We start from the raw sequence: 15,034 nt of genomic DNA on the forward strand, positions 1-15,034 counted from the left end.
CCTGCCATGATATTAGTTGAATATGGCTGAGAGTGGAGTAAAACCGGAGTCACTTACTCATTCCAGTAAATGTGGGGAGGTAGAGAAGCATAGTGATTAAAACATTCACTCATGATACAGAACACCCAGTTTTGAACCCAAGTCTTCGATGTGATGAGAGAACACTTTAACCATTACACTATGTTCCAAGCGACATTAAAACAAAACTCTCTAACTGTATTATGTGTGTCTACTCAGAGTAAATTTTGCTTAAGTCCTTAGAAAGATGTTAAGGTTCTAAGATTCAGTATGAATGTTGTGTGAATGTTGCATAATAATAATCATCATCATATACTGTCAGGAATGTGTCAGTGTCAGGTTGCAATTTTGGTGACATATCCAAGTGTTGAGTGCTGGAATGTTTAACTGCTTGTTTATTTTACTTATTTTGCTGTTGAACACCACTGAGGAACGTCATAACTGCGTGATGCGGCTTGCATATGACCCAATTCTAACATAATTACATGATCCAGTTGTTGAGATCACTGATCCAGGCTGTTAGTTATCAGGACATGCAATCAACCACTGTGTCCTGACCTTTGACCGATAAATAATCACTTCTGACCAACAGCAGTCCTGGAGAACTATTCTGACCTGGAAAGCCACCGTGAGTGAGTGTAGTTTTACACCACTTTTAGCAATATTCCAGCAATATCATGGGACAACAGCAATGGGCTTAATATACTATACCCATGTAGGGAATCGAACATAAGTCTTCGGTGTGATGAGCAAAGACCTAACCACTAGGCTAATCCAACACCTTAGAAAGTCGCAGGAAAATAGCTGGAATTCCTCACTGTGTCCATCCTAGATATTACTGTAAGGTCTAGATTGCTTTTTCTGGAAAATAGAGATTGTTCTGGGCTCCAATTGGATTTGTTTTGTGAAACTACCTAATTGATGAAATGCATCTTTTCAGACTATGTCAATTAAAGAAAAACTGCCATCATTTCTGGAAGATATTGAGAAGGACTTGGATCGTACACTTAAATTTTGGCTGGAAAACTCTCATGACGATGAATTTGGGTTTGTATATACATATTTGTAGTGATGGAAATACTGTTGACTGTCAACTCCGAGAATAAGTCTTACCCCACCAGAACAGAGAAAGTTTCCTTTATATTGAGTATAATGTTGTAGACGAGTGAGAGAGTTTAGTTTTACACCTCGCTCAGCAATATTCCAGCTATATGGCGGTGGTCTGTAAATAATTGAGTCTGGACCAGATCAACAGCGTGAGCATTGATCTGGGCAGTTGGGAATTGATGACGTGTCGACCAACTCAGCAAGCCTGACCATGTGTTCTAGCTGATATAATGTTCATGACATTGAAATCGAGGCGCTGATGTTGTAGTTGATGTTCATGATGTTGTTTATGGTGTTAAGAGTAATGTTGTACATGATGTTGAGAGTAATATTGTACATGATGTTGTTCATGGTGTTAAGAGTAATGTACAGCATGAAACTGACAGTAACATTGTACATGATGTTCATGATGTTAAGTGTTATGTTTTTAGTTGATGGTTAAGATGTTGAGAGTAATGTTGTAGTTGATGTTGAGGAAAATGGTGTAGATGATGTTTTGGATGTTGCGAGTAATGTAGTACATGATATTGAGAGTAACGTAGACCTAAGATGATGTTTTGCATGTATTGAAGAAGTTGTCATTACTTAATTTAGGGGCTTCTTCATCTGTCTCGGTCCGGATGGCCGTGTGTTTGATGAAACTAAATACACCTGGCTGGAGTGTAGACAGGTAATGCCAGGTGTGTTATTCATTTGTGTTGTAGAACTGTATATGCAATTAGTATTTTGATTACTTTGTTCAATTAGGTGTAATGGCATAATGACCTTGTGTGGTCACTTTCTGGTATTCACATGAGCATATTGGCAATTCTAAAGATTTATTATCTAGACTTGCACAGCAATGTTGACTATCCCTTGGTCATAACCCCTCACATGCCGTAGGTATGCCTTTCTTTACTCTTCAAAAAAAGTAGGGAAACTGTACTTTCAATGTATGATTGTCAAATCTAGGAGATATATGGGATTGAATCAATGTTGATACAATAATGATGGATGTTTTGAGAATGCATCCCCACATGGATTTCATTCAAAGCAAAGCTATTCATTCAGTTATCCCCCTTGTTAGTTGACTGGAGCATGGCATGAAAATTTCAGGTTTACATATTTTCAGTCAGTAGTGTGTTATTTGACCCTGAAAACCCTAACCATGCACAGATGCAAAAACATTATCGGACAAATATGGTCTACAGTGATTTTTCGACCTGCCTGGAAAACATCAAGATTCATAATGACATACCATGCACGTGTTAGGAGGCTCCCACGTCACGCACATGCTTCCCGGCGGCATTGTGTTTGCATGTGGTGATAACATGAAATGATGCTGCATACACAAGATGAATGTCATTGTGACGTTCCTTAATGGGTTTTCTTTCCACCAGACTTCAAAGTTCAGGTTCTCCTACTTTGTTTGAAGAGTATAGCTCAGTATATGTTAAAATGGACCAACATATCATCAAGAGTTATCTCCCTTGTTTGCATAACCACTTTATGACACAATTTGCTATCACAACATTCCCGTTGGAGTCAATACTCTTCGGAAACCCATGCCATCGCTAAGCAATAGTTGCAATCTATCCACAGTGTAAAAATATCACTCTATCCGTGCCACTGGGGCAAGTAAGTACCGTTGAGGCGTCACTTTGGTGCAGCTCAAGTCATGGTCATCACTGACCACAAGAGTGTATACATATATTCTCTCTCTATTTATCAGAGAGTTGGTGATTCAGAGAAATAACATATGGGATAAGCCATCCACAATAAACTAACACAAATTCAATCAAACTTCGTTCTCGTTTGATATTTAACTCCTTGATAAATGATAAATCTCTGTATCAAACCCTTCAACACATGGTAACTTGTATAGTTTCAGAAATATGGTAATTACCTGTTCTATATATGACTGTTATACATACACTCCTTGTTGCACTTTAGCTCATTTGACATTATAGTAGTACTAAAAGCAGTAAAACCATGTGATACAGTGGGTAAATTAATGAATCTGCAGGTGTGGATGTATGCTCGGCTCTACAATGACCTTGAGAAGTACAGGAAACCACAGATTTTGCAAGCTGCAATAAAAGGTACTTCCTAGTGTCATTCAGGTTCATTTGAAGGGGTGGGGTAGCCAAGTGGTTGACCCCAGGCTTTGAATCTCCACATGGGCACAATTTGTGCAGTCCATTCTTGGTGTCCCCCATTGTGATATTGCTGGCCACAATATTGCTGAAAGTGGAGCAAAACTTAATTCATCACTCCTTCAGGTACATATTTTACTGTGGGCTGACATGAAATGTGCATGTACACTTATGCTTTCTTTCCAAACAAATAGGCAAAATATAATTGAAAATAATATGAAAAGATCACTGAAAATCGGTAATGTCACAGATCTCCTTGAGGAGAATCACACACCTACTTCTGAGGTTTAACATATAGTTAAGGCCGGATGGTGAGTGATTGCTTGTGTTGTGAAAAACCCAGGTTCGATTCCAAACATGGGTACAATGTGTGAAGCTCTTTTTGGAGTTTCCTGCCATGATCTTGCTGAAATATTGATAAAAAGGGTGTAGAACTAGCTCACTCACTCACCAGTTCTGCCCAGCTTACTGAAAGTCAATTAATTTAGATAGGGTTCCCTTTGACTACTGGACACCTGACAACATGGTAATGTTGTGCCAGAGACCATATATGGTATTTATGGTCGCTGACTGCTTAGATGTAATGATCGATTGTTTAGGCCAGACCAGTTTTTTTTTTTCTTGTTTTACGGATTTTTGTCTTGAGAAACCCCATAGGCAAGTCGGGAAAAACTAAAAATAAAATCACCAATCAAAGTAATATTCCATTTAAGTACTCAAAGTATTTTACTTTGGGCAATTTATTAGGTGTATATGGGGCAATAAACAATCTAAAAAAAAATTATTTTTAGTTTACTTTTTTGGCCAATAAAAACAATGGGACATTTTTTGAGCAGGGAAAATTCACTTTTGTCTTTTTTCTTATTCTTGAAGAAACACAACAGACGGATCATAAAAACAAAAAAAACAAAACTGGTCTGGCCTTAAATCTCTAAAAATCTCGAGGTTACAAGATGATAATCAACATTATTCATGCATTCCTGGAACTGAATAGTCTGATTTCTTCTGATTGTCTGGTCTGGATAAAGGGGCAGACTTTCTGAAGCAGCATATGAAGAACCCTGACACCATGAAGTGCTGCCTCAGTATGACCAGAGATGGTCAGCCAATCAAAATACAGCGGACTATCTTCTCCGAGTGTTTCTATCTCATGGCAATGTCTGAACTGGCACGAGCTACTGGAGAGACTATGTATAGGGTGAGTGGTGAAAATAGGCTATGCAAATGAAAATGGTACAACACAGCTCCAGATAGTTTTTCAAGCAATTGGGTATTTACTCAGATGTCTCTTTGTGTAAGAGTAATTGCATTTTTTTTTGGAGTAACTTGCATTTTGTATACTCCCACTTGTAAAAGGAACTGAGTACTTTAACACAGAGTTTCTTATCCTTCTTGGGTACTTAACTCTTCTAAACATGTAAATATAAATGCATCCTAATAGACTAAAAGTTTTTAGTAATTGTCATATTGCCTTACATTTGGCAGCCATTTCTAAATACTCAACATGGAATTCATGTGACTATTACAGTAACCCCGGACAGTGGCTATGGCTGTAATAGTATATGTATATATAAGTATCACTTACCATTAGCTAATGCTGTTGTAGAGTTTGTGTGCCATGACGAATCATACACAAGCCAGTTTATTTATTTGAGTAAAGTACACAAGGTGTTACAGACCAGATGGGGTTTAAGCGATTCTTTTGTTTTTGTTGCATGCCCAGATTTGTAATTAATTGAGTAAATGTGATTTTTATTGAGTAAACTACGCAAATACGCTCCTTATCTGGAGCTCTGGTACAAAGGGTGGATCCAGGATTTAAGAAATGATGGGTGCAGGTAAATCATGAAGTCAAAGGGTGAGGGGGAAATACTCCCCAGGGGAAATTTATAGGTAGCTATTGGGTGTTTGGGGCGTGGTTTATGCACAACACCCCCCACCAACTCTGGACCCAATCCTGAGTACTACATGTTTTCAGATAATTTCTTAGTGAGACGAAGGGACTGTTCATAATTCATGGCTTTGGGGGGATGATAATGATAAGTTGTATGCTGAAGTATGTACGAGGTGAATGACACCACCACCCAGAAAAAGATTGTGTACAAAGTATGAGCCCCACTCCTGCTTGTCATGTACAAAATCAATGAAATTGCCTCCATAATTTTAAAATATTTTTTAAGTACAAAATTGCTGACCTCCCTACATGCCAAGAACAATATGGGCGACCCCATGAAAATCATCATCACCCCTCTGGCAATGAAATATGAAAAGTCACTAAACAATTCTATAAGAGATATTTAAGTAGATGTGTAGACTTGTCAAAAATAAAAGAGTTAAGAAATATACACAATGTATTGAATGGACTGTGCAAGATATGACAATTTTGACAAAATGTCACAAGTCAACGTCATGTGGCTGAGGTACTTCTAGGCAGGAGAGTGGATGTACAGATTGGAAAGCAAGGAGGAAGCATTTTGACAATGTGTTAGAAAACTTCATGTAAAAATACATCTAAAATCTTTTTTCATACATATTATTTAACTTACTGATGTGTAGTTTTTAAAAAAATCTGCCCCACACATGTATTGCAGGAGGAAGCATTGGCAATGATGGACAAGATCTTGTTCTGGGTGCAGAAGGATGACTCGCAGCTTGGGAAAACCCAGTTGCCTGGCAACAAACCATACTGTAGTCTTGCCAATCCCATGATGCTCTTATGCCTCATTGAGCAGATGGAGACAATGGACCCAACCCTTGCTGACACATACAAGGACAGTGCCACCTGGTGTCTGAAGGAGGTCAACAAACACATTCAGGTGAACCTCACAAAAAACTGATGACTTGTAACCTATAATGAATTTACATTAGACTGAGTATTCAGCATTCCATACAGCATTTCTGTCATATCCACATACTTATATTTATATACTGAACATCATTGAAAACGCACCATCCCTAAAATTGTGGATTTCTAAGAGCAGAAGTGAGCAATCTATGTAAATTTTACATATTTGTGTAGACCAATGTTTGATAAAGAAAAGAAGCAAAAAACAATCAAGCAAAACAGTGAAGATTTAATGCAGCTGACAATGAAATAAAGATGGGGTCAAAATGGAAAGTCAGTAGCGTGTATGACCCCCGTTAGCAGCAACACAAGCTGTGCAACGTCTCCTCATTGAACGGATAAGTCTCTGAATAAAGTCCTGAGGCACTGCATTCCACTCTTGCTGCAAGGCATTGTCGAGTTCCCCAAGGTTGTTGATCTGCTGACGACGTGCGAGGCGTTGGCCGATGTAATCCCACAAGTGTTCGATGGGTGACAAATCTGGTGACAATGCAGGCCAATGAAGTAGAGGAATGTTGTTGTTAGCCAGATACTGTATCGAAACACGTGCAGTGTGGGCTCGTGCATTGTCATGTTGAAATGTGTGCAGATCTTGATGCTGGTGAAAGAAGGGAACGACGTTGTTCTGAAGAATGTTGTCACGGTAGTAAACGGCATTCACTCTGCCAAGACAAACAATCAGAGCGGTTCTGTGGTGATAACTTATCCCTCCCCACACCATAATGCTGCCTCCACCCGACCGATCGGTTTGCACAACACAATCCTGATGATAACGTTCACCCCGTCGACGCCATACCCGTAGACGCCCGTCAGCATTTCGCAAGTGAAAACGCGACTCGTCGGAGAACACCACACCATGCCAACGTCGTAACAACCACACACGATGCTGTTCAGCCCATTGTCGGCGTTCACGGCGATGCCTGTCAGTCAGGATGGGTCCAACGTAAGGGCGTCGACAACGTAACCCTGCCGCACGGAGACGGCGTCGGACGGTGGAAGCGCTGATCAAACCATGTCGACCCTGGACAGAGTTGGCGGTTCTGGCAGCGGGCAAGGTTCGATCCCGAATATGGCGCCGTACAATGTCTCGATCTTGACGAGGGGTGGTAACACGTGCCTGACCTGGGCGTTGCCGGTCCCTGCTGGTTCCTGTTTGTTGGTATCTGTTAGCAAGCCTCAGAATGGTCGAATGATGACACCGAAATCGTCGTGCAATGTTTCTGCTTGAAGCGCCGACCTGCAACATACCCAAGGCCTGTTCTCGTTCCTCTGGTGACATGGCGAAAAAACTTTACTTACGAAAGTACTGCGAAAATGAGAACGGTTTTGTGCCGAAGGTCATATATACCCCTGAACAGCATGCTTTCTGCATGCAATTTGTGCCCTTCGTGTGTGATGTGCATGAATTTTCTTGTTTTCATGTGATGTGTTCGATGATGTGTTTGAACGATCCGTTTTTTACTGTAGAGCGTTATTTACGATCTAGTGTGTTATTATCAAAATTCCCACCATTAATTTTCCATTTCCAAAAGATTCTATTGCCTTATTTCAAAATTTACAGGTGGTGCGTTTTCAATGATGTTCAGTATATATATTATATATTTACACTTGTCATAACCAGAGCATCTTCATGCTAACATCCCAGCTGTGTTAATCAGTGGATTGTCTGGTCTAGATTTTCATTATTTACACACCACCTCCGTATAATGTTGCTGAGTAAACAAACAAACAGACAGACATGTCCTGCTGGCTTGAGGCCTGTGAAAATTAGAAAATAAAGTTACTCTGTTTCCAATTTTGTGCTCCTTTATTGTTGATTTGTGACTGCTAAATGTTCCCTACTGTCTGACAATTGATGTTCCTTAATTCAAGCTGTGAACTCTTTTTTTCATGGAAGTAATTGTTGATGATCATGTTACTATTCCCAATTTGGAAAAGTCCTCACTCACATGCCAGCTTTTATGTGGGGAAACATGGACAGTTGAAGTGGAAGGCTAGGTATTATGGCTGGGATGGGAGTGGATAGGTATGAGGACATGTGGGCCGATGTGTGTAGTCACTAGATATGTGTGGTCATAGATCTATATCCAACCAGAAGAATGGCAAGGAATTCTGCCACTTGTGAGTGACTGACGAATTTCTTTGCTTTGAAGTTTATTCAATGGGATGAGGGTCAGGAACCTCTTCTTCAAACCATACGCCTCCTACTGCAAAAACATGGTAGATGCTACTGAGTTGGAAATCGCAGATGTCTGACATTTTTGTTTACAAACAGGTTAATGAGTTCATTGTATTCTTGAATCAATCAGTTTTATTGGCGGTCCTTAAACTGTCAATCAAGTACGGTTTTGATGAGCTGTCGGCCAATCAGTATTGAGCATCACACAGTGTTGTGCTAGAATGTATATTGTGGCTGTTTACCACTTTGAGACTCAAAACTAGAAACTTGCTGGTGAATGAGGATTCCAACCTATGACTGTAGGTTATTGGCACACCAAGTGACACAACTCAGCACAGCAGACTGCATCCTCGATATCTCCAGAGTATACGTTCCGATAAGTCTCCACTATACCCTGGACGCATCTACGGCTCTGCCAGATAAATTTATTACCTCCCTTGACTGTCTTTTGATCCAATCAGGTGTCTACGCTGGGAAGTTGAGCGAACCAATCACAACTCACTTTCGTTTTTTGAATTATCTAACCGATTAAGCTTGACAACAGAAACAATGCAGAGGTTATTTAGAAGAGGCAGAAGGAGTTCTTGCATATGTTGTTTTAAAGTTTCGGACCTGTCAATTTGCTTGTATGATTTCCTTAAAATCTGAGTCGCACTGCGAGCAAACCTTCGCAGTTGCGACCGCTACCTTTGCTGACACTGGCAAGCTCGGTTATAACGGCGGCCTAGCTGATTGGCTACTGTGAGAAGGCGGAGCCAGCAAAGGGAGGTAATAAATTTATCGGGCAGAGTCGTAGATGCGTCCAGGATATAGTGGAGACTTATCGGAACGTATACCCTGGAGATATTGAGGATGAGCAGACTGAGGCACCTTAGTGAGCTGGACCACATCAACATCATTTAGGGACCTCTATATTGAATGTGCTTATCATTGTAAATAGAACCCTTTACCAGCATACTGGTCATACTATGGTTTGAAAAATGTCACTTGAAACAAGAAGTTGATGAGTTAGTAATATAGCTTGAAAATAGAGTGAGAATCTACATTCTTTATTATTGGTACTTTGTCGTCTTGTGATATAGTAATGACAGACTAAGCCTAAAACATCACAAGTTTCATGTTACCCTGAATGAAGTTGGTTATTTTGCTCTTATTTTCACTGGGGCATTTGCATAGCCAAGTAGTTCAAGTGTTCACTTGTCAAGCCAAGACCCATGTTTCATTCCCCACATGGGTACAATGTGTGAAGCCCATTTCTGGGGTCCTCCTTCCGATATTGCCAGAACTGGCTTAAAACTATACTTGCTCAATCACTCTTATTTACACTGGTAAATAATTATATTATTTGAAAACTGGCAAACCTCATTAAAGGAATAAGAGAATGTTTGCCATATTTGGGCATGAACTCTGTGGTCACATTACTGTTTCAGAGAGGGGGCAGCATCATCCTTGAGAATGTGTCTGTTGATGGAGAGGAGCTTGCAGGAAGCAATGGCCGTCTTATGGTGCCAGGTAGGCAAGGGTGGTGACATAGTATTCTGTGATGAATGATAAAATGGAGAGGCACTGTCACTTGGTTGATGGCATGTGTCTTTTAAACTTATGGGATTGACAGTTTTCAGACTGCCTCCATACAGCTGGAATATTGCTGAGAGCGGCGTTAAACAACAGACAAACAAACATAAACTGATGGCATGGAACATTGCACTCTGTGTCAATGATTGTTTTTTTGTTCAGACTGCTGTCATACAGCTGAAATATTGATGAAATATTTTATCATTAGACAAGAAACAAACACTGGTGTGTTTGGTCCAGTATTTATGTTGTAATATGGTCTGAAAATATTGATGGGGGTGGTGGTGTAACCTAGTGGTTAAAACATTCTCCTCTCACATTGAAGACACAAGTTTGATTCCCCATATGTGTACAAAGTGTGAACTCATTTTTGGTGTCGTGATGTTGCTTGAATAGTGCTAGAAGACATGTAAATCCACTCGCTTGCTGAGAAGAATTGCTGACTGCAATGTTTAACAACATTTAATCCCTTACTCACTGATCCAGGTCATGCGATTGAAGCTGGTTGGTTCCTCCTTCAACGGGCACTAAAATCAGGGGATACAACTCTCCAGAAAACAGCCATTGACAAGTTTATTGTCAGGCCATTCCAAACAGGCTGGGATGAGTTGTACGGAGGGCTGTTCTACTTCCTGGATGTTGATGGCTTGTCTCCAACACAACTGGAGTGGGACATGAAGCTATGGTGGCCTCACAATGAGGCTATGATAGCCTTCCTGATGGCTTACAAGGCTACGAGGGATGAAGAACATCTGCACAAGTTTCAGAGAGTCTTTAAGTACAGCTACTCGCACGTAAGTATAGGATAAAACGTGACCTGCGGGCATTGTGGAAAAGTAAGGATGTTTTGCCGAAGGAAATGGCCATGGGTCCAAGGACATTTCTCAAGGGAAAACTTCCTTACTCTTTCGTAATGCCCGCTAGTATTCTAGCTCTATGGTGGTGGTCTGTAAATAATCGAGTCTGTAGACAATTTAGTGATTGACAGCATGAGCATCAATCTCCTCAGTTGGAACATGATGACATGTCAACCAAGTCACCGAGCCTGACCGCCTGATCCCATTAGTTGCCTCATGCAAGTATGGGTTGCTGAAGACCAATGAATAGGAAGAGGTTTTTATGGTAACTTGAGCAGATTTTCAAACACAACTAGTCAGAAAATGGCACTTGGAAACTGTGGATCATGTTTTAAGGGGGAAGATGTTCTTAATATTTTCATATAATGTAAGAGTTTTAAAACTGAGTTTTTGTATCATTTATAGTTGCGTTGAATACCATCGTAATACAAAGTTCAAATTTGAACTAAGTGGCATTTTAGTTTGTTTTGAAATTGTATGTGCAATTGTAATCCAGAACTGGTGGTCTGTAATTGTTTTATCTGGTATTGTTCAATCAGTATCTTGAAGTGACATTCCAAGTTTTCACTTCTAGATTATTTTTGCAGGGATCATTCACTGAAGTCACAACATTGTTGAATGCAGTCTGTATCATCTGATTACAGTTTGTTGATCATTGCTATGGAGACTGGTTCGGCTACCTGAACAGACGAGGGGAGGTAAAGCTGAACTTCAAAGGAGGACCATGGAAGGGTACGTTGGTATGATTGTGTCAAAGGTGTGTTTAAATTTATACATTAAGAAATTAACAGCAAGAGAAGGATTTGCCTGGTGATTTTCTTTGTATTGAAGCATTATGTGACATGTGTACTCACCATATGTTATATCTCAAACGTTTACAACTTTGGAGAAACCCACAGAAAGAAGTATGGTGCTAACAAACCTAGCAACTGTAGGCATGTCTAAGGGAGACAACTCCATACATCACCATGCTAGCACAACTGGTCCTCAGCAGATTGTGGTCTGTTTTCAGGCTTTTTCCATGTCCCGCGATGCCAACTGATGTGCATGCAGCTTTTGAAGGACATCATCGCATCCGAAAAGTAGCATCTCCCAAGATCCAAGACATCGGTGCCTTGCATTTTTTAACAATATTTTACCCTATTTCCGCACTCCTGGAAAAGGCAGTAACATGATTATACATGTGATCATTTGAAGGAAGCAATCAGAACTTTTGACTTTGATCATAGATACCTCAGGATATTACAATGATTGGTGCTGACTGTTTCTGTTCAAGATACATGTCAATCTTACACTATTACTTTTATCTCACACAACGCTGGCAAAGTGTGACTTATTTGCATGAAATTTGGGGCATTGGCTTTTCAGTTTGCGGAAATGTTGACAAAACAGCAGATATCCCTCAATCCTGCAGCCTTGTTGCTTCCCTGGTGATATGGATCCCGTTTTCATGGACTGTCGTGATTTTCACTGATGTGATTGCATATTCTGATGAGGCTTGAAGTTTAAGCGACTATTACCAGGATATAAGCAGTGTATTATCATATGCAACACTGAATCTACATTTTTCAAAAGTTTACTCACTCAAAAACAGCAATTCTTCTTAATCTGTGTCAGGACTGACAATGTGAATTGTGTGTATCCATTCTTAATTTGTATGTGTATGGAATTCAGTGTTTTGCATGTGATAGAGCCCTTTGTGCCTCTTACACATTGAATTCAGGGAGAGGTGCTTGTTCAACCAATTAAAGGTACACAAGTGAGTGAGTTGGGTTTTATGTCGTTTTTAGCAATATTCCAACAATATCACAGCCTTGGACATGAGAAATGGGCTTCACACATTGTACCCATGTGGGGAATCAAAACCCAGGCCTTCGGCATGAAAAGCGAACGCTTTAACATGGCTACCCCACCGTGCCAGTTAAGTAGTGTCATTATTACAATCCAATCCTGGACCTTTTCACACAACATGGAATGTCCACAAAACATCAACACACTTTCTGCAGACAAAGTGGTTTTATTGCTCAGCATAACTAATTCACCATTAGTAATTGCAATATTTGTAATAAAACTATCATTGTTATGAAACTAACAACAAACACCACAGTGAGTATAAACAGATAAACAGGAATTAATTAATTCAAAAACAAAAGAAATCTCTAGGCTAGTTGTATTTTCTTTCTGCAGCTCTGTAAAACTTTACTAGTCCTTGACAAGAGATGACATTTCCACTTCGTCTGATGACGATATGGAGTTTGGTTTCTTATACCAAACTTTAGGTTAAATGCCATTTCTTCAGGTCAGTGATATAATATTACTGGTGTTCAGTTATTATCAAAATCATTGGAAGTACATTTCACCTTTGAACTATCTACAGCTGTTTCATGATGAAATACTCAGTGCTTTTGAGAACTGTTTTCAAAAGCAGCACAATACTCATTTTCAGCAAGATCTAACTAATGTCACAAAAAAAAGAAAAAAGAAAAAAAAAAGGTTTTCAACTCATTGGGACACAAAATAAAAATATACATTAAAACATTATATATTGTGGACATTCTGGCTTAAACTTGCTACCAAGGTGATGTAAATGTTCAGCTGGACGACATTTTAAGCAAATACACTATAACAAGTAAAATGGACACTTAGGATGATAAGCATTATTTTATTACTATTATTACTGTGGTATATATGTTCTCATAAAATGTATTGGTTATGTCCTACAATTGTATGTGGAATACATACATATCACTCCATATACTGAAGTAAGAGGTTTGTGCTCTTGCAATCAGTAGGGCAGCAGTGTAACCTCCAGTATCCAGGAGAGACCAGAAAACTGTGACTTGACCATTAAAACCTGTTTCCCCTTATAACCATTATTAACTCACACAGAGAGGATGATACACAATCTTGCTTCATTTGACATGGAAGCATGATAACATAGAATTGAGAGAGTGAGTTTACTTTTATGTCGCAATATTCAAGCAATATCACAGCTGGGGACACAAAACGTTTTTTGTGGGAGGAATCAAACCCGGGTCGCTGAGCAAACACATTAACCACTAAGCTACCCCACTGCGCCAATAACATGTAAAAAATATAAACAAAAGTTGGTGAATATAAACAACATACACAATCATCCTATCAACATCTTAAAGTGACAACCAGCCAAACCGTTGTTGTTAGCTGATGTTCATTTATTGCCCTTAGTCTAGTACTAGCTCCTTTGAGAGCAAATCTGTGAATTTCTTTTTGTCTGTTTACTAAAAATGGTCCATTAGTGAGTTTTACTCCGCTTTTAGCAATATCATGGCAGGGGACACCAGATATGGCCTGCACAAATTGTACACATGTAGGGTATCAAACTTGGGCCTATGGCGTGACAAACACTTTAACCACTAGCCTACAAAACTATCCATAAAATAAAGCCAACTTTCAAAGTCCAAATCACAAATATCAATAATGAAACTATAAACAACCATCATGTGTGTCAGACTTGCTCTAAATATTGTCATGTGATCAGTTCCACATAAATCCCTGGAGCCACAGCCTCCAGAAAACTGCTAGATACTAAAGTAGATAAGCGTGAATTTGGAACAAGCTATAATGGGCAATTAACACTAGTGTCGTGTTGACATGGACTCCCATTGTGATGTATTCAGATTATGAGAGACATGTTCAAGTTTCCAGCCGTTACTAATCCTTCTGTGGCCATCAAGCTGTTTTTCTGTTTACATGATGCCATGTTTAGTTTAAAGAAATGAAACATACTTGCATGGTCCATCATTGGGTGGCACCTACTGCTAAATTTCAAGGTACATGTAGGTCTTGAGGATTTAAAATCATTGTATCTCAGGGACTGTCATAATTGATGGCTAGAGTGTGATGATTTTTATTGAGAACAGACCTGCCCACATCACTTGCCTTCAAGGTGTATTTATGGTGGCTAAATATGTATTTTAATGTGTAGAAGTGTACAATCTCTTAAGGAATATAACCTGACTCCTCCCAGCAATATTAATGACTGCATGGCTCTATGTACCATGATATACAATACACATACTTGGCTTCTTTAGTTGACCTGCTTATTCAGGGGATGGAAGGCTATTTCTCCATAAACATTTGCTGAAAGGATAAATTTTGGATTTTGGACCCTGGGTGTTTGTCAATGGCTTGGTCTGCCATGCGTAAGCATGTAAGAATATACATGGTGATAGCATTAATAAACAAACAAGGACGTTCACGATGATGGTTAATACTAAAAGTTGAACTACATTGTGAACTACATTGTTAGTGTACAATTTGCTATGTGAGCATACAA

General features: G+C 39.5%; 1 protein-coding gene across 5 annotated transcripts in view; it reads left to right on the forward strand.

Annotated features, from left to right (window-relative positions):
• The window catches only part of LOC137295750 (N-acylglucosamine 2-epimerase-like), a 17,619-nt gene extending 5,140 nt beyond the window's left edge, over positions 1–12,479 (forward strand). For 4 of the 5 annotated variants that reach the window (XM_067827282.1, XM_067827281.1, XM_067827280.1 and 1 more), the window contains 9 exons: positions 959–1,065; positions 1,720–1,795; positions 3,131–3,206; positions 4,289–4,458; positions 5,852–6,076; positions 9,715–9,796; positions 10,346–10,653; positions 11,361–11,448; positions 11,729–12,479. In XM_067827282.1, the coding sequence (XP_067683383.1) occupies positions 962–1,065; positions 1,720–1,795; positions 3,131–3,206; positions 4,289–4,458; positions 5,852–6,076; positions 9,715–9,796; positions 10,346–10,653; positions 11,361–11,448; positions 11,729–11,802 (1,203 nt within the window). In that variant the 5' untranslated portion in view covers positions 959–961 and the 3' untranslated portion in view covers positions 11,803–12,479. Of the gene's footprint in view, positions 1–958; positions 1,066–1,719; positions 1,806–3,130; positions 3,207–4,288; positions 4,459–5,851; positions 6,077–9,714; positions 9,797–10,345; positions 10,654–11,360; positions 11,449–11,728 lie in introns of all 5 variants that reach the window. The other variant, XM_067827284.1, reaches the window with a different exon arrangement.
• Positions 12,480–15,034: the final 2,555 nt, after the last annotated feature.

The sequence above is a fragment of the Haliotis asinina genome, chromosome 9 (genome assembly GCF_037392515.1).
Source record: "Haliotis asinina isolate JCU_RB_2024 chromosome 9, JCU_Hal_asi_v2, whole genome shotgun sequence".
In the NCBI taxonomy this organism is placed as follows: domain Eukaryota; kingdom Metazoa; phylum Mollusca; class Gastropoda; order Lepetellida; family Haliotidae; genus Haliotis; species Haliotis asinina.